We start from the raw sequence: 15,183 nt of genomic DNA, 5'->3' as shown, positions 1-15,183 counted from the left end.
ACACCTTACAAGTACTACGCTCGGGCTTACCGGAGGCTTAGTGCCAGTGTTCCACGAGACTTCTTCATACCGAATTGAGTTTCTCCATCCTCTCCACGGACACGTGCCACTCAATCAGCTTTAAGCCAAGATGGGCTAGAAGAGAGTTGTTTGTGTCCCAAGACCACATCCCTGTACAGATCAAAGCATCCAAGGAAGAATTCAGCTACACTTTTTCTCGTTGTACAAGTACAGAGGAGCATTTACAGAGCAACAAAACCTCGGAAGTGGGAGGAAGAAGTGTCTGGTCCCAGTCTTGTCATGTTTACAGGGATTACTGAAGCTCATAGCGTGGAAGGTGCACGTATTCCATACGGTGTACTATGCACAGTCCGATACTTGATAGGTCATGATTATTGTCCTCAAGGAGCATTCGGTTTGTGGCTCAGACTATGCCTGAAGAGCAAATGTCAAGGGGGTTGAGACATCTTAGCTGAAGGTCGCCAGAAAAGATCATGAACTCTCTTTAATTTGATAGGTTCCCTATCCCGATGTAGACAGAGGTCCCCCGTCGTGTAAGAGTGAGAGCAAGTTAATGTAATTAAGGTATGTACGGTAAGTACAGTATACTGTAAGGCACCAGCTTCCAAACCCAAACAACAGAGATTAGTGAACGGTATAAGGTTCCTCACGGTGGCACGTGGTAGGGCTGTGCTGAAGTTAACGACTACATGACTGCCGTATGAAGCAGATTTAAGGTAGAAAGCTGGGGCCTGTATTCATAATGCCAAATGAGTCAAAGTCAGAAGATAGCTGTGGCTCTAGAGTCAGGTAACTAAATTGTCAAACTCTACTGTAGATGTGGATCTGTTGGATTCTACCTCAGCTTAGGTAAGGTAAGGCAAAGCAGAGTCGTGTTGACAATGACGTATCGACACAGAAGACCACCTCAATGAGTGTAGCGTCGATGTTCCATACGGGCAATGTTCATGTGCCATGCAACGTGTGTATACGGCTTGAGTTACACATAACCGCAATCTGAGTAATTCCTGCTAAATCGCTACCTTAACTCCGACACAGCCAATAATCCCTCATAAAATCACATTCATCCTGGTCTCGGAAGTCTCGAAATAGATCCGTGTGGTTGCCAGAAGGACAACTTGTCCTAGTCATTAGAGGAAGGAATGGCACAGTTTCAGCTATCAGCCACTCTACAAGGCCATGAAGACGATGTATGTCCGTCCTATATACTTTCCACCGACTTTAATTGTTCGCTCCGTCAGACGAATCACCTTTCTGACTCTGCTGGTAGGTACGCGCCGTCGTCTTTCCCTCACCGAAGCTTGTCTACTCAGCTTCGCGCGATGGCACCGTAAGACAGTGGACTTTGACCGGCACCAAGCCTGTAACGTACGAAGACACAATTGCTGTGCAGTCTTCCTCATTCGTCAACTCTCTCGCATTCATCCCGCCGTCAGCTACGTACAGCGAGGGCCTCATCGTGTCAGCTGGCAAAGACACTATCATAGATGTTCGTCCACCAGGCCGAGCCCCCAGTGACAATGCCGAGCGCATGCTCCTGGGTCATGCCAACAACATTTGCGCTCTGGATGTCGCTCCGAACGGTACTATAGTCAGTGGTGGCTGGGATGCACAGGCAAGAGTGTGGGACGTGGAGAAAGGCGAATGCGTAGCTGAGCTCAAGGGTCATACTGCTGCAGTCTGGGGTGTACTGGTGTTTGATGAGAACACCATTATCACAGCTTGCGCAGATAAAGCCATTCGTGTTTTCACCTTTGCTGGAAAGCTACTGCATACGATTACTGGCTTGCCCGACGTTGTTCGCGCTCTCTGCAAGATCCCCGATGGCCACCCCTCTGGCGCAGCTTTCGCCTCGGCAGGAAATGATCAGATTATCAGGTTCTGGATGAAGGATGGCCTTGAGGTCCTGCAATTACATGGACACGAAGCCTTCATCTATGCCCTCGCAATCCTGCCAAACGGAGACCTGGCAAGCTCATCCGAGGATCGTACTGTGCGCATCTGGCGCGGAACCGAGTGCATTCAGACGATAACGCATCCTGCCATCTCCGTCTGGAGTCTCGCTGTCTGTCAGGCTACTGGAGATATTGTAACAGGTGCAAGCGACAAGATCGTCCGCATCTTCACGCGGGATCCTGAGCGCCTTGCTGCCCCCAAAGTATGCTTAGTCCTACTCCAACCCTCGATACCATTCAAGTTTCGCACACTAACATACTGCACAGCTTATCAGTCAATTCACAGAGAGCGTCAGGGCTTCAGCCATTCCGCAACAGACCGCTTCGGGTGGCCAGCAGATCCAGAAGGAGTCTCTACCCGGCCCTGGTAGGTGATGATATTGATCATACTGCAACCTTCCACTAATCTCGATACAGAGTTCGTGCAGCAAAAGTCGGGTACGAAAGAAGGCCAGGTACAGATGATTCGTGAAGATAATGGCAACATTACCGCACATACCTGGTCAACTGCAGCGCAACAGTGGATCAATGTATGCCAAAACGTCCTCATGTGATACTTTGCTCTATTACTAATAATGAAATTAGGTTGGTACGGTTGTTGATGCCTCTGCAAGTACCGGCCGTAAAGCCACCCATGAAGGGAAAGAATACGACTATGTATTCGATGTGGACATCAAAGACGGCGAGCCTCCGCTAAAGCTGCCCTTCAACCTCGATCAAAATCCTTACGACGTTGCCCAGAAGTTCATTGGAAACAATGAATTGCCTGTTACATATCTCGATCAGGTCGCCAATTTCATCATTACGAACACTCAAGGGGCCACCTTGGGTACTTCGGCAACACAAAGTACACAAGCCCCTGGTGCGGATCCATGGGGTACTGAAAATCGCTACCGACCCGGTGAGGCTGGTGCCCCGCAGACGCAGGGTAAGTACGGCAGCTTGGACAGTGGGAGACCACACACTAACTTCGTTCACAGGAGACAGTCGTCCGCGAGCCCTACCACAGACACAGTACTTGTCCATCACTACTGCTAACCTGCCTGCTATTCGCAAGAAGATTCCTGAGCTCAACGAAACCGTTTCGCCTGACGTCAAACTATCAGGAGAAGAACTGAAGAATCTAGAAACTCTGATCAAGCAACTTCAGTCATCGCCAAAAGATCCCAAACCGCAGGAAGACCAGCTTAATGTTGTGCTGAAGGTCGCAACTCGCTGGGCGCCGGCGAACAGGCTACCTGGTCTAGACTTGCTTCGTTTGTGTGCTGTCTCGCCATCCTTCATCCAGACCACGAGTAGCGGAGATGGCACAATCGTCGACACGCTCATGGCCTCAGGGGTAGTCGCCGTAGAAAACGACAGGCCAAACAACACCATGCTTGCCGTGCGCCTCCTGGCAAACCTCTTCGTGAGTGAAGAGGGTCGTCTCATCGCCGATGGCTGCTTCGAGGACATTGTCAGCAGCGCGAGCAAGTTTACCAGTCTCCTCTCGAACAAGGGTCTCTCCACCGCGATCGCGACGCTGTACATCAACTACGCCGTCTTGCTCACCGCCGGTGCATCTTCCGACTCATCTGGAATCCGCGAACAGAGAGCACAGGCCGTGCTAGACGGCGCCGTGCGTTTGATCAAGCCCGCCGCAGACAGCGAGACGGTGTACAGAGCGCTCGTCGCCACTGGTACCCTATTATCGCTGGGCGGCAGCTTCAGGTCGTCCATGGCCAGTACCAAGGACATTGCCGGTGTGCTCAAGGGCATCGAGGGCAGCCAGTTGACAAAGGAAAGCAGAATCAGTGGTGTTGTCGCTGAGATCAAGGACCAGCTCAAGTGATCAATGATCTTCATTGTTCAAGCTCTTGAGATGGGCGCAACGAAATGAAGGTTTAGCCTCCAATGATAGTCCAGCCATGTGTTTCCAGTGAAAAGCCCATAGATGTATGAACCTGAATCCTCTACTATACAGATGCCCGGACAAAATGATACTACTGAGAACTTAGCATTTGGTGGTTTCACTGCCTAATCTCTGATGTTGAAAGTGGGGGCTATCCTCTTTCACGCCTTTGGGACCAATAATGAATTCATGAACCCTCGTACGCGTGTGACTCGATAGCAACGACATTTATATATGGTATCGGGCCCATATTTCTTCGACTGTTGTATCACAACGAACCTTCACCGTGATCGTGGAGAGCAAGAACGAGATGGGGGATGGGTGTGCTTCGGACCCAATATGGACAGGGTCGCCATACCGACCGAGTCTTAAGCCAGTGATATATTGATCCGCACAGTGGACAGGTCTACAGCAGACACAATTCGAGCAGTGCTCGAGGGTCACGTAAGTTATGCCAGCATATGGTAATACAAAATCATGACCACGCCTCCAGCTCTACGTAGAGTGAAGGAGGTTAGCAGATACCTTCCCACCATAGACATTATATACCTCGTAACAATGTCCTACCAGTCACTGAGCGAGACAGAGATGGTCGTGCTTGTTATATTCAGTCCGCAGACCATTCTTCTTCCCAGAAAGCTACCATCTCTCTGACAGTCTTGCTCCCGATCTGCTGCGCCAAAGCAGCAAGGCCTGGAGCCACATTATCACTCATAACGATATCATCACTATCACCAGACAACGCTGGGAGCGATCGATCAGGATTGAATTCCTCCTGATTGCTATTGACAGCCATCATCGCCTCAGAGGCAATCGCCCGAAGAGACGAGAAGATATCGGTCGTCATGCTCACAGCGAATGGTGACAGAGGCGGGTTGGTTGTGCAATATGGAAGTAGCGACACGGCTGTCATGGCGGGCTTGACCTCCTTCTGCTGCTGAGACTGTCGGAGTCCCGAGACGTAGGAATCGAGGAGACTCGAAAGACTAGCGAGCTCTGCGAGAGGCAGCATCGGAAGATACGGAATGTCACGCATTGTGAATAGTTCGGCTTGTAACTTCACATAAGCGTGCACGCTGGAAGTGTTGCTGACGTGATCCTCTGCTGTCCTTGTTGTGATGTTGCTGCTGCTGCTCGCAGTAGGTCTTTGAAGAAGCATGACGATAGCGAGACCTGTACCTCCTGTCAAGGAGGCGAAACGACGTATACGAGCAAAAGTCGTGGACATGTTCTCTTCCGCAACTGACGCAGACGAAAGAAGCAAGAACCGAACAATCTGCCTGGTCGTCTTGATTTTTGTTGACTGTGACGTCTGATGTGGTACAGATATTGCCACATCGTGAGTGTCCAATTGTGATTCTTGTTATTGCGTCAGTAAGGTAGGAGACATACTCCTGGCTCATAATTACCTTTCAACCTCAACGGTGCAGATGTCAGAGATGAGACTGCCGCACTGATCGAGGGACGTCGTCGTAGAGAGGTGCAGAACATCGCGACCAAGGTTCATAACGAGTCCGGGTATCAGGGTAAGGTATCTTGTTGTGGGGAAGGGATCGATGATGTGGTAGGATTTCGGTGTGATTCCATATTTTAGATCAAGGAAAGCACAGGATGAGGAAGGTACGATTACTCCTGTTCTCAGCACCTCTTTGCAAGACTGGAACAGACCGGGAGTATTATCCTTAGGCACTTTGCAGTCAAGTAGACGACTTACCGAGGGCTGTTTAAAAGGACGTTGCTGAATGCCATGCGTTGGCCTGTCCTTGTAAGGCCAGTCGCACCTATTGGCGGCTGAGGAGACCATGACCGAGAGGGGAACATTTCGCAAGAGTGGTGATGTCTTCATTCTCACTGCGTATGTACAAGTTATCGCTGTCTGGCATATGCCTTTATTTCGTGGGTACTGAGCCCTCTACCTTCTCTTCCGTGTCTTTCGTTTCTTTTGGTTCTTTCTTCTGCGATATCTCTAAAAGGGGCTTTTGATCTCCGACAGATACCGCTTTTGGAGCGGCCTCTGTCTCATTAGCTGCACGCAGTCTCGAAATCTCAGCTTCAAGATAATTCATCTTCTCTGCGCGAGCTTCCAAAGCCTCCAAGCGTTCAGCAACCTCATCGCGCCTGGTGGACTCCTTCCTGCCAGAATACATCCGCTCGGCGAGAATGCAGCCCAAGGCAACAAGAAAGACAAAGGACTCCGCAATGAAGTTAGCGCCTAGCTCGATTGCGCGGGCCTCGGACAGCGGTCGGATTTTGGGCTTGTAAGGAGTTTTGGGCTTGTCTGACGCCTTTGTCTTCTCTGCTTCAGTGGCAGCAGCTTCCTCAGCCTTGATTTGAGCCTCAGTCTTGACGGTGGGAGTCCCGGCCGCCTTCTTCTTCGCTGCGGCTTCTGCGGCTTCTCTTGCGTGCATGCGTTCTTGAGCAGCAGCATCGTGCAATATGCCCAAACGCATGCGCATGTCTATGCGATGCAGACCTTGGGCAAAAGTGACACAATATCTGCGGAATCCGTCATGCTCCCTGGCATTTCTCTTGATTGTGTTCTACGGCCCATCGATATCAGCGATATGGCTAGCATGGATGTATATGAAGGATCAGGCATACGCCGACAGGCTTGGCCAGTGTGCGAACCACCAGCGAGGCAAGTTTCAATGTTAAAGACATGGTGTATGGGAAAAGGCAGCAGTGTTTGTCATACGATACATCTTGTGATGCTCACGCGAGACCTATCCTGACATGAGATCCAGTGTGCAGGAGCGCTACTAAATAACGGGTATTATAGATCCTGAGCTGTCACAGGGAGCAGTAATCGGCTCTACCTTGATTTGTGGCTCTCAATGTGGCTTTTGCTGTGGCTTTGGGAAGCCTTACAAGGGCATGACGTAGACCTCTAACATCTCATCAAGCTTGCCCTAAGGCACGCTCACTGTAATTTGTCGGAATCCGGAACTGTCTATCGGCTGTTGCCGGTTGCTGTCCGGTGTGTTTTGGTGTACAAACACACTTTTGACGCCGAACATCAGAAGCCCGGCCCTTCTACACCAGACATACTCACTCTTGTCACTTAACCTTCTGCCATATTAAACATGTCTATCCACGCGGCGCCGCCGCCTGCGATAGTATCGGAGCCGTATGGGATCAGTTATGCCACTGCCAATCAGCTGGGCAAGGGTGGCTTCGCCATCTGCTTCAAGGCTGAGAGACTGGAAAAGGACAGGCCCACTGGTCATCTTGTTGCACTCAAAATCGTCAAGACTAAGATGGAGCCAGCGAAGTTGGCACAGAAGGTTTGTCAAAAATTGCGCTCCTCTTTTGAAGCAATGTCGCGCCATCTTGATGGTCGTTACCTCAAAACAATCACTAAAACAACATAGTTTGTGACCGAGCTGCAAATCCATTCGAAATTAAACCACCCCAACATTGTCGCATTCCATCGCGCATTCTCCTTCGGTGAAAGTACCTATGTCGTCCTTGAGTTGTGCTCTAACGGTTCGCTGGCCGATCTGTTAAAGAGACGCAAGAACATCACAATGCCTGAGATTCGACGCTTCATCATCCAGGTGTCCGGCGCTGTGAAGTACTTGCACGCGCGTAATATCGTACATCGCGATCTCAAAACTGGAAATCTCTTCCTCGACGAGCACATGAACATCAAGGTCGGCGATTTCGGACTGGCTGCGCTGCTGGTCAGCGGCAAGGACATGGATGCCAAAAGGAGAACCACTATGTGCGGCACTCCCAACTATCTGGCTCCAGAGATCCTCGAGAAGGGCAAAGGCCATAACGAGAAGGTCGATCTCTGGGCAATCGGAGTCATTGCGTAAGCTTGTCCTCGACCCGACTGCTTCATCCCTGAATTTGTACTAAACATCTGTAGCTATACCCTGGCGGTCGGCAGGGCTCCTTTCCACGCAGCATCAAAGGATGAGATCTACAAGAAGCTCAAGTCTGGCGACTACTCATGGCCAGAGCTTTCATCAATAACCAACGAAATTTCCGCGGATCTGAGAGACCTGGTATCGTCACTCTTGGTAGCAGAAGAACTGCGTCCAAATCCTGATCAAATTGTGTCACACGCCTTTTTCAAGATCGCCTTCGTCCCGAAACACATGAGTCGAAACCAGCTAACGAAAATCCCGACCTGGCCCAATGCTGCTTTGCCAAGCCCCGAAGTTCTTCAGAGAGGTTACAGCGACTCGTGGTGGCACGTCTGCAAGGAGTCTGGGGTAGGAGAGTATCTCCCCGGAAAGTTTTTTCAACTCAATTCTGGCAAGAGAATCCGCAGTGTCGTTAGAGATATCGAGAGGGAGGTAGCTGCGGGCCGGCAACCGGTTCTGCCCATCCCTTCAGATACCGTCTACACGACCTACCCCTACAGCGGTACGTTTGGGTTCCAGGCCAATACAGGCCTCGAAGAGATTTCAGAAGAACGGGAGTCCACTGCCAACGTGCGCCAACTAAGGGAGATCTCCAACAACGAGGTTCAAGCACCTCCCACTACAGCTGCCATGGAGACGAATACTGCAACAAGGAAGAGGAAAGATATTGATTTAATGCCGCCTCCACCATATGCGCGACGACAGGGCACTGTGCGATCATCGAGTTTGCGACCGAAGCTAGCGGAAGAAGATACGTTTAGGCCATATTCCTCACAACCGGTTCCGCAGGTAGTCAGCGAAAGTGTGCACAAGCAATCTATGTCTGCATCACAGCCAGAGAGTGCGGACGATGCTTTCACCTACAGGCGGTCTGTCGATGCCAGCCTTGCCCGTAGGCCCAGGGCTCTGCGTAAGAACCTCCCAGCCAGGGAATCGGCCCAGGAAGGTACTCCGATGGTTAGCACAGACTTGCCGCCGCCGAACACTGCGGTCCCGGCCCGGACTGTTCGAACACGCACAAGAGTCACGGCCCCTGAAGTGATCGATATTTACGACGAGGGATCTAAACCGGATCGACAGCCGATGTCTTCTATACCCAGTGTTGCAAAGTCAGTATTGCCAGTGGCAAATAAGCGAAGCCGCTCGGCAGCCTCAGCGTTCCCCGGTACGGACCCTGAGGACGTTCTGGCACGCCTTTGCCTCTTCCGACATAACGTGGCCTCCGCCATCCAGAGAAAGAGGATTGCGCCTCCCAGAAGAGCTCAACCCCAGCTCGCCAAGCCGCTGCCTTTTGTTAGCAGATGGGTCGACTACAGTCGTAAGCACGGCGTAGGCTATGTCCTTGAAGATGGGACAGTCGGCTTCATTGCGAACGCAGTGCCACTCAGAGGAACCCCAGTAACCCACGTCGCGGTGCGCAATGGCGAGCAATGGCTCAAATGTATCGGTAAACGATTCGAGAACTTGGACAAAGTGCCGTTTCAGATACTGCAAGATGCCGGATTGGCCGGTATTCGCATCATGAACCCTTCGACTTGCGACGAACGAGAAAGAGAGAGGATACGCATGCTGAAGGTGCTGTGGGTGAAGTTTGGTCGGTATATGGTACCGGGCGTTGGCGAATCGCAGGAGCCAATAATGAACGATGTTGAGAAGGAAGATGCCCAAAGTCTTCTTTTCGTCAGATTCTACCAGAGATTAGGCAACGTGGGTGTGTGGGCCTTTTCTGACGGCTGTATACAAGTAAGTTGCTCACGAGCAAAAACAGAAATTTGGGGTTACAATGCTAACAATGCGAACAGATGCACTTCCCAGATCACACCAAATTCGTCTTTTCAGCCGATGGTCAGCACGTCTCTGCGACTCTTGTCTCTATCGAAGGAGTGTCTTCGATCGAACAGAGCAACGACCTACCGATGAAGCTACTCCGAGATCGAGAGACTCTGCTGCAGCCCATCCACAATATGCTATATGGATCTCAATATGGCAGAGGGCAGAAACTCTTCGCCGAGATTGTCAGAGCAAACATGGTTGAGCAGAAGATAGACTTTCTGCAGAACGTGCTAGAACAATGGATTGAGGGAGGTGGCCTGGGTCGTGGCGATCGGATTCAGGAGCTGCAGTGGCAAGGCCTATGGGTGAGTGACCACGCGAAGAAGATCGACTGGGTGACAGTCGGACGGCATGGAGGAGACGATGTCAAGCGGTGATGGATTTTTGTGGACGAGCTTATGAAAGTTGGAATAGCGATGGCGTTTCTTTTTGGATACCTTGATGAGCCGAGCGTTGTTTGGTCTATGAATGGGGGAACTTGGTTTATGCTTCCACTAATCGGCGAACTGGTATTCGTATATGAGAGCATTCACATTCGATCATACCACTGCCTTCCCTCGGTCTCCCGCGTCCCAGGCAGTGTTTCGTGACTGCCTGAGAAACCTACTATATGTATTCTAAAGAGACTTCGTGTAAGCTTGCGTGTCGTAGGTTGGCATCAAGAGGCGCAGTTCGGAAAAGACGCGGACTCAGATTCTCGGCGAGGTCGGGAAGGGTACAGGTACCGTAGCTTGGCACGCACCGCGGGGGACTAGGTTGCCATGCACCTTCCCTACAGAACGGAACCTTAAGGTAAGGTACCTCTGTAGTGTGTCTGCAAATGACGCACCACCGGCCCCCGACGCCGCGGTTGCCGAGAGTGGGAGCATAAGGTAAGGCAGGAAGGGTGCTGTAGAGTGGCTCGAGTGGCAGGAGCATAGTACAGTTGTATGTAGATACCCAAACTTATCTTAGCGGTCATTATACCCTGCCTATCCTTTTGTAACTTCCTTACTTTTCCACTCCCTCACTTGTGCCTTTAACACTTCTCCTGTATAGACTTTCCTGACGCGAGACCAAGATTGGCTTGCCTGAATCCCGGTTGGTCACACATGCTGTGCTGTCTCTACTCAGATCTGGAGTGAAGGAGAAGCCATACGTCACGTCAACTTGCGCAACACACCTACTCGCACGCACATAGCCCACCATGGTATGGAGCCACCCCGTCCCGGCCCTGGCACTGCAGATGGCATTGCAGATAAAAGAAACTGACTTAATTGGCGCATACAGGCTGTCACCAAGCGCGCCGGTAGGAAGAATGCTGCAGCTGCGCAACCCAGCAGCGGCGGCGGCAAGCCTCAGGTCAGGAAGGCGGCCTTTGAGAGCACCAAAAAGAAGGAAGTCGGAGTGTCGGATCTTACACTCATCAGCAAAATCTCCAATGAAGCAATCAATGAGAACCTGAAGAAGCGATTCGAGAATGGCGAGATCTACGTGAGTGGTTCCTGCCATCCCAGATAGTGCGCCTATGCAAAGACACCCTCGGAGCTGACTGTGCGGCCTTTAGACATATATTGGACACGTGTTGGTGTCCGTCAATCCATTCAGAGACCGTAAGTCTTCCCACCTGAAACAGGACCCCCTAATTTGAGTTGGGGCAAATGCTAGAACAATCATGCAGTTGGAATCTACACCGACAAGGTGCTCGACAGCTACAAGGGCAAAAACAGACTCGAAGTCCCTCCCCATGTCTTTGCCATCGCTGAAGCGTCCTACTACAACATGAACGCCTACAAGGACAACCAGTGTATCATTATCTCAGGAGAGTCCGGAGCAGGAAAGACGGAGGCAGCTAAGCGGATCATGCAATATATTGCCAACGTCTCAGGGGGCAGCAATTCCTCTATCCAAGAAACAAAGGACATGGTCCTCGCAACAAACCCTCTACTTGAGTCTTTTGGAAACGCCAAGACCCTCCGAAACAACAACTCGTCACGATTCGGAAAATATCTTGAAATCCAGTTCAACGGCCAAGGAGAGCCTGTCGGAGCAAATATCAACAACTATTTGCTAGAAAAGTCCAGAGTTGTGGGGCAGATTGTCAATGAGCGAAACTTCCATATCTTCTACCAGTTCACCAAGGCAGCCTCGCCGAAGTACAGAGAGATCTTCGGCCTCCAGCAACCGCAATCATACCTATATACCAGCAAATCGAAATGTTTCGATGTGCAAGGCATCGATGACCACGCCGAGTTCAATGACACCCTGAATGCCATGAATGTCATTGGACTCTCTCAGGACGAACAGGACAACATTTTCCGTATGCTCGCCACAATACTTTGGCTGGGCAACTGCACCTTCGCCGAAGACGACCAAGGAAATGCCACTATTCAGGATCAGTCTATTGTTGACTTCGTAGCATATCTGCTTGAAGTGCAGCCTGCCATGGTCAACAAGGCCCTGACCATCAGGATAATGGAGACTAGCCGCGGTGGCAGGAGAGGATCTGTATACGAGGTGCCGCTGAACCCAGCACAGGCTACTGCAGTCCGAGACGCACTTTCCAAGGGTATATACTACAACATGTTCGATTGGTTGGTCCAGAGAGTGAACGATTCTCTTCGCGCAAAGGGCCAAGTCGCGCAATCAATTGGTATCTTGGATATCTACGGATTCGAGATCTTTGAGCGTAACAGCTTCGAGCAGCTTTGCATCAACTATGTCAACGAGAAACTGCAACAGATCTTCATTCAATTGACCCTGAAGGCCGAGCAGGACGAATATGAACGTGAACAGATCACGTGGACCCCTATCAAGTACTTCGACAACAAGGTTGTGTGCGAGCTTATTGAGGAGAAGCGCCCTCCTGGTGTCTTTGCTGCCCTCAATGACGCCTGCGCAACTGCACACGCAGACCCCACAGCCGCCGATGGCACTTTCGTGCAGCGCCTCAATGCCTTGTCTTCAAACCCCAACTTCCAGCCCCGCCAGGGACAGTTCGTCATCAAGCATTACGCTGGTGATGTGGCATACGCCGTCGAGGGCATGACTGACAAGAACAAGGATGCCCTTCTGAAGGATATCCTTAACCTTGTTGGAGGAAGCAGCAACCAGTTTGTGCACACACTATTCCCCGAGCAGGTTGATCAAGACAATAAGCGCAGGCCGCCCACTGCCGGAGACAGAATCAAGGCGTCCGCAAATGACCTTGTGGCGACGTTGATGAAGGCTTCTCCCTCGTACATTCGAACCATCAAGCCTAACGAGAACAAATCGCCCACGGAGTACAACGTCTCAAATGTCATGCATCAGATCAAGTACCTCGGTCTACAAGAGAACGTGCGCATTCGACGTGCGGGTTTCGCATACCGACAGACATTCGAGAAGTTCGTTGAGCGATTCTATCTGCTTTCACCGAAGACCAGCTATGCCGGAGACTACACCTGGACTGGTGATGCGAAATCTGGTGTGAAACAGATCCTCAAGGACAGTAGCATCCCACTAGAAGAATATCAGATGGGTGTGACCAAGGCATTCATCAAGACTCCGGAGACACTCTTTGCGCTTGAGACGATGCGTGACAGGTACTGGCACAATATGGCTATCAGGATCCAGCGCGCCTGGCGCAATTATCTCCGCTACAGAGTTGAATGTGCAACACGCATTCAGCGATTCTGGCGACGGAAGACAGGAGGCAGGGAGTTTATTGAAATTCGCGACGAGGGTCACAAGCTGCTTCAAGGACGCAAAGAACGCAGGCGATACAGTTTGATCGGTTACCGACGATTCATGGGTGACTACCTAGGTATCGGCAACAACGGCGGCTCGGGTGAACTGATCAGAGGTTCCATTCACCTCAACGACCAGGTCATCTTCTCCTGCCGTTGCGAGCTTCTGGTATCAAAACTTGGACGATCCAGCAAACCAGAACCACGTTTTCTCATCCTCACCAACAAGGCTGTCATACTTGTCAAACAAGCGATTGTCAACAAGCAGCTTCAGATCATGGCAGAGCGCACGATGCCCGTCGGGTCGATCAAGTATGTCAGTGCGTCACAGCTCAAGGACGACTGGTTCGCAATCGGCGTTGGTTCACCGCAGGAGCCTGACCCTCTGGTCAACTGCATCTTCAAGACCGAGTTCTTCACCTGGCTGAAGCGCGTGACTAGAGGAGCCGTCGAGATCCGCATCGACACCTCCATCCAATACAACAAGAAGCCCGGGAAGCCTTCGACGATCAAGGTCGTCAAGGATAACATGGTCCCTCGGGACGACTTGTACAAGAGTGGAACCATTCATACCGGTCCTGGTGAATCTCCTACTTCAGTATCTAAGCCAACTCCCAGGGGCAAAAAGATTGCCGGCAAACCCATCACTAGCGGCAAGCTGCTCAGGCCTGGAGGTCCTGGTGGACAACCGTCAAAGTTGGCGAGTCGACCGAAACCTGCGCCAAGACCTGTTCCGCAAGCACAGCCTCTGCCAGGTGGAGGACAGCCCGTGGCCGCAGCAGCGTCGTATCCAGTTGCACCAAAGCCTGTAGCGGCAGCGGCGGCGTCTGCTGCTATGCATCCCAAGCCGGTGCCGCAACCGGTGGCAGCGCTCAATGGCACAGGTCATGCACGGAACGCATCTACAGCCTCGATGACGTCCTCCAGGGCACCGCCACCTCCTCCACCTCCTCCTGCGGCGGCAGCACCGCCAAAGGACCCGCAGTACAAGGCATTGTACGACTTCGCGGGGCAGACCAGCGGCGAGCTCAGCTTCCGGAAAGACGAGATCATCGCCATCACTCAAAAAGAGAACAATGGTAAGTGTAGCAAGGTTACCTTGACAATGTAGATCTGTTCGACTAACGTTTGATAGGATGGTGGCTCGGCAAGAGACTAGACGACTCGGCAGCCGGATGGGTGCCTTCAGCATACATTGAGGAATTCAAGTCAGCGCCTCCGCCACCACCGCCACCAGTTCAATCACGACCGACACCGCCGGCTCCGCCAGGCTCGAAATCATTAGCGAACGGCATCGCGAACGGAATCAGGGCCAAGCCAACACCGCCAGCGCCACCAGCGAAGCGACCGGCAGGCCGCAAAGCAGCACCACCTGCTCCCGGCGCAGCGCGAGATAGCGGATATAGCGCGAACCAAAGCGGATCGGACAGCGGGGCGGCGACACCGTCGAGTCAGGGCGGCGGTGGAGGATTAGCCGGCGGTCTGGCAGAGGCGTTGCGAGCACGGCAGAAGGCGATGAACAGGAACGACGACGGAGACGATTGGTAGGGGAGATGTTGGTTCTTCTAGTTATAGTTTATATCTGTGTAGTTCCTTTCGTTGCTATATTTCTTGGCCGTACAGGGCAAAGTGTCGTTGGATATCTTTTACTTCTTTTTTCTTTTTCAATTTTTCTTCGTCTCCATGTTCGTGCTGCAGGGAGGAAAAGAGAGGGTTTGTCGAGAGCCACTTTTCTTAGGATAAAACAAAAGGATTTACGGAAATTGCCGAACTAATTGATATTCATGTCTATATACACATATTGTACACGTTTCGCCCCCTTTGTATTCCTGCAGGGTGATACTCGAGAAAAATCAGAGAGAGGCAAGCCACTACACTTGATACACAGAGGATGACGATTC

The 15,183-nt window shown here is 51.5% G+C and overlaps 4 protein-coding genes across 6 annotated transcripts; 2 read left to right on the top strand and 2 right to left on the bottom strand.

The window, feature by feature from the left end:
- Nucleotides 1–1,163: 1,163 nt before the first annotated feature.
- Nucleotides 1,164–3,807, top strand: AAFC00_000978 (uncharacterized protein; the record flags this gene model as incomplete). The annotated part of the gene is made up of 6 exons (XM_069340103.1): nt 1,164–1,211; nt 1,292–2,179; nt 2,244–2,343; nt 2,394–2,506; nt 2,562–2,904; nt 2,957–3,807. 6 exons carry the CDS (start codon nt 1,164–1,166, stop codon nt 3,805–3,807), a joined length of 2,343 nt encoding a protein of 780 aa, XP_069203572.1.
- A 667-nt stretch (nt 3,808–4,474) lies between these two features.
- Nucleotides 4,475–5,358, bottom strand: AAFC00_000977 (uncharacterized protein; the record flags this gene model as incomplete). The annotated part of the gene is made up of 2 exons (XM_069347880.1): nt 4,475–5,226; nt 5,277–5,358. 2 exons carry the CDS (start codon nt 5,356–5,358, stop codon nt 4,475–4,477), a joined length of 834 nt encoding a protein of 277 aa, XP_069203571.1.
- A 398-nt stretch (nt 5,359–5,756) lies between these two features.
- On the bottom strand, nt 5,757–6,528 carry AAFC00_000976 (uncharacterized protein; the record flags this gene model as incomplete). The annotated part of the gene is made up of 2 exons (XM_069340102.1): nt 5,757–6,407; nt 6,469–6,528. The coding sequence occupies 2 exons, from the start codon at nt 6,526–6,528 to the stop codon at nt 5,757–5,759; spliced, it is 711 nt and encodes a 236-aa protein (XP_069203570.1).
- Nucleotides 6,529–6,950: 422 nt separating this feature from the next.
- On the top strand, nt 6,951–14,830 carry AAFC00_000975 (uncharacterized protein; the record flags this gene model as incomplete). 3 transcript variants are annotated; one of them, XM_069340099.1, is made up of 8 exons in its annotated part: nt 6,951–7,151; nt 7,239–7,684; nt 7,742–9,485; nt 9,545–9,910; nt 10,845–11,048; nt 11,122–11,167; nt 11,236–14,361; nt 14,418–14,830. In XM_069340099.1, 8 exons carry the CDS (start codon nt 6,951–6,953, stop codon nt 14,828–14,830), a joined length of 6,546 nt encoding a protein of 2,181 aa, XP_069203569.1. The 3 variants fall into 3 exon arrangements, with proteins under 3 accessions (XP_069203569.1, XP_069203568.1, XP_069203567.1); XM_069340101.1 differs by having other exon boundaries at nt 9,545–9,940; XM_069340100.1 differs by lacking the exons at nt 6,951–7,151; nt 7,239–7,684; nt 7,742–9,485; nt 9,545–9,910 and adding an exon at nt 10,762–10,764.
- Nucleotides 14,831–15,183: the final 353 nt, after the last annotated feature.

Source organism: Neodothiora populina, assembly GCF_041146345.1.
Source record: "Neodothiora populina strain CPC 39397 chromosome Unknown canker_contig_12, whole genome shotgun sequence".
In the NCBI taxonomy this organism is placed as follows: domain Eukaryota; kingdom Fungi; phylum Ascomycota; class Dothideomycetes; order Dothideales; family Dothioraceae; genus Neodothiora; species Neodothiora populina.
Note: the sequence above shows the minus strand (reverse complement) of the source record. Positions and strands in the feature narration are given on the sequence as shown.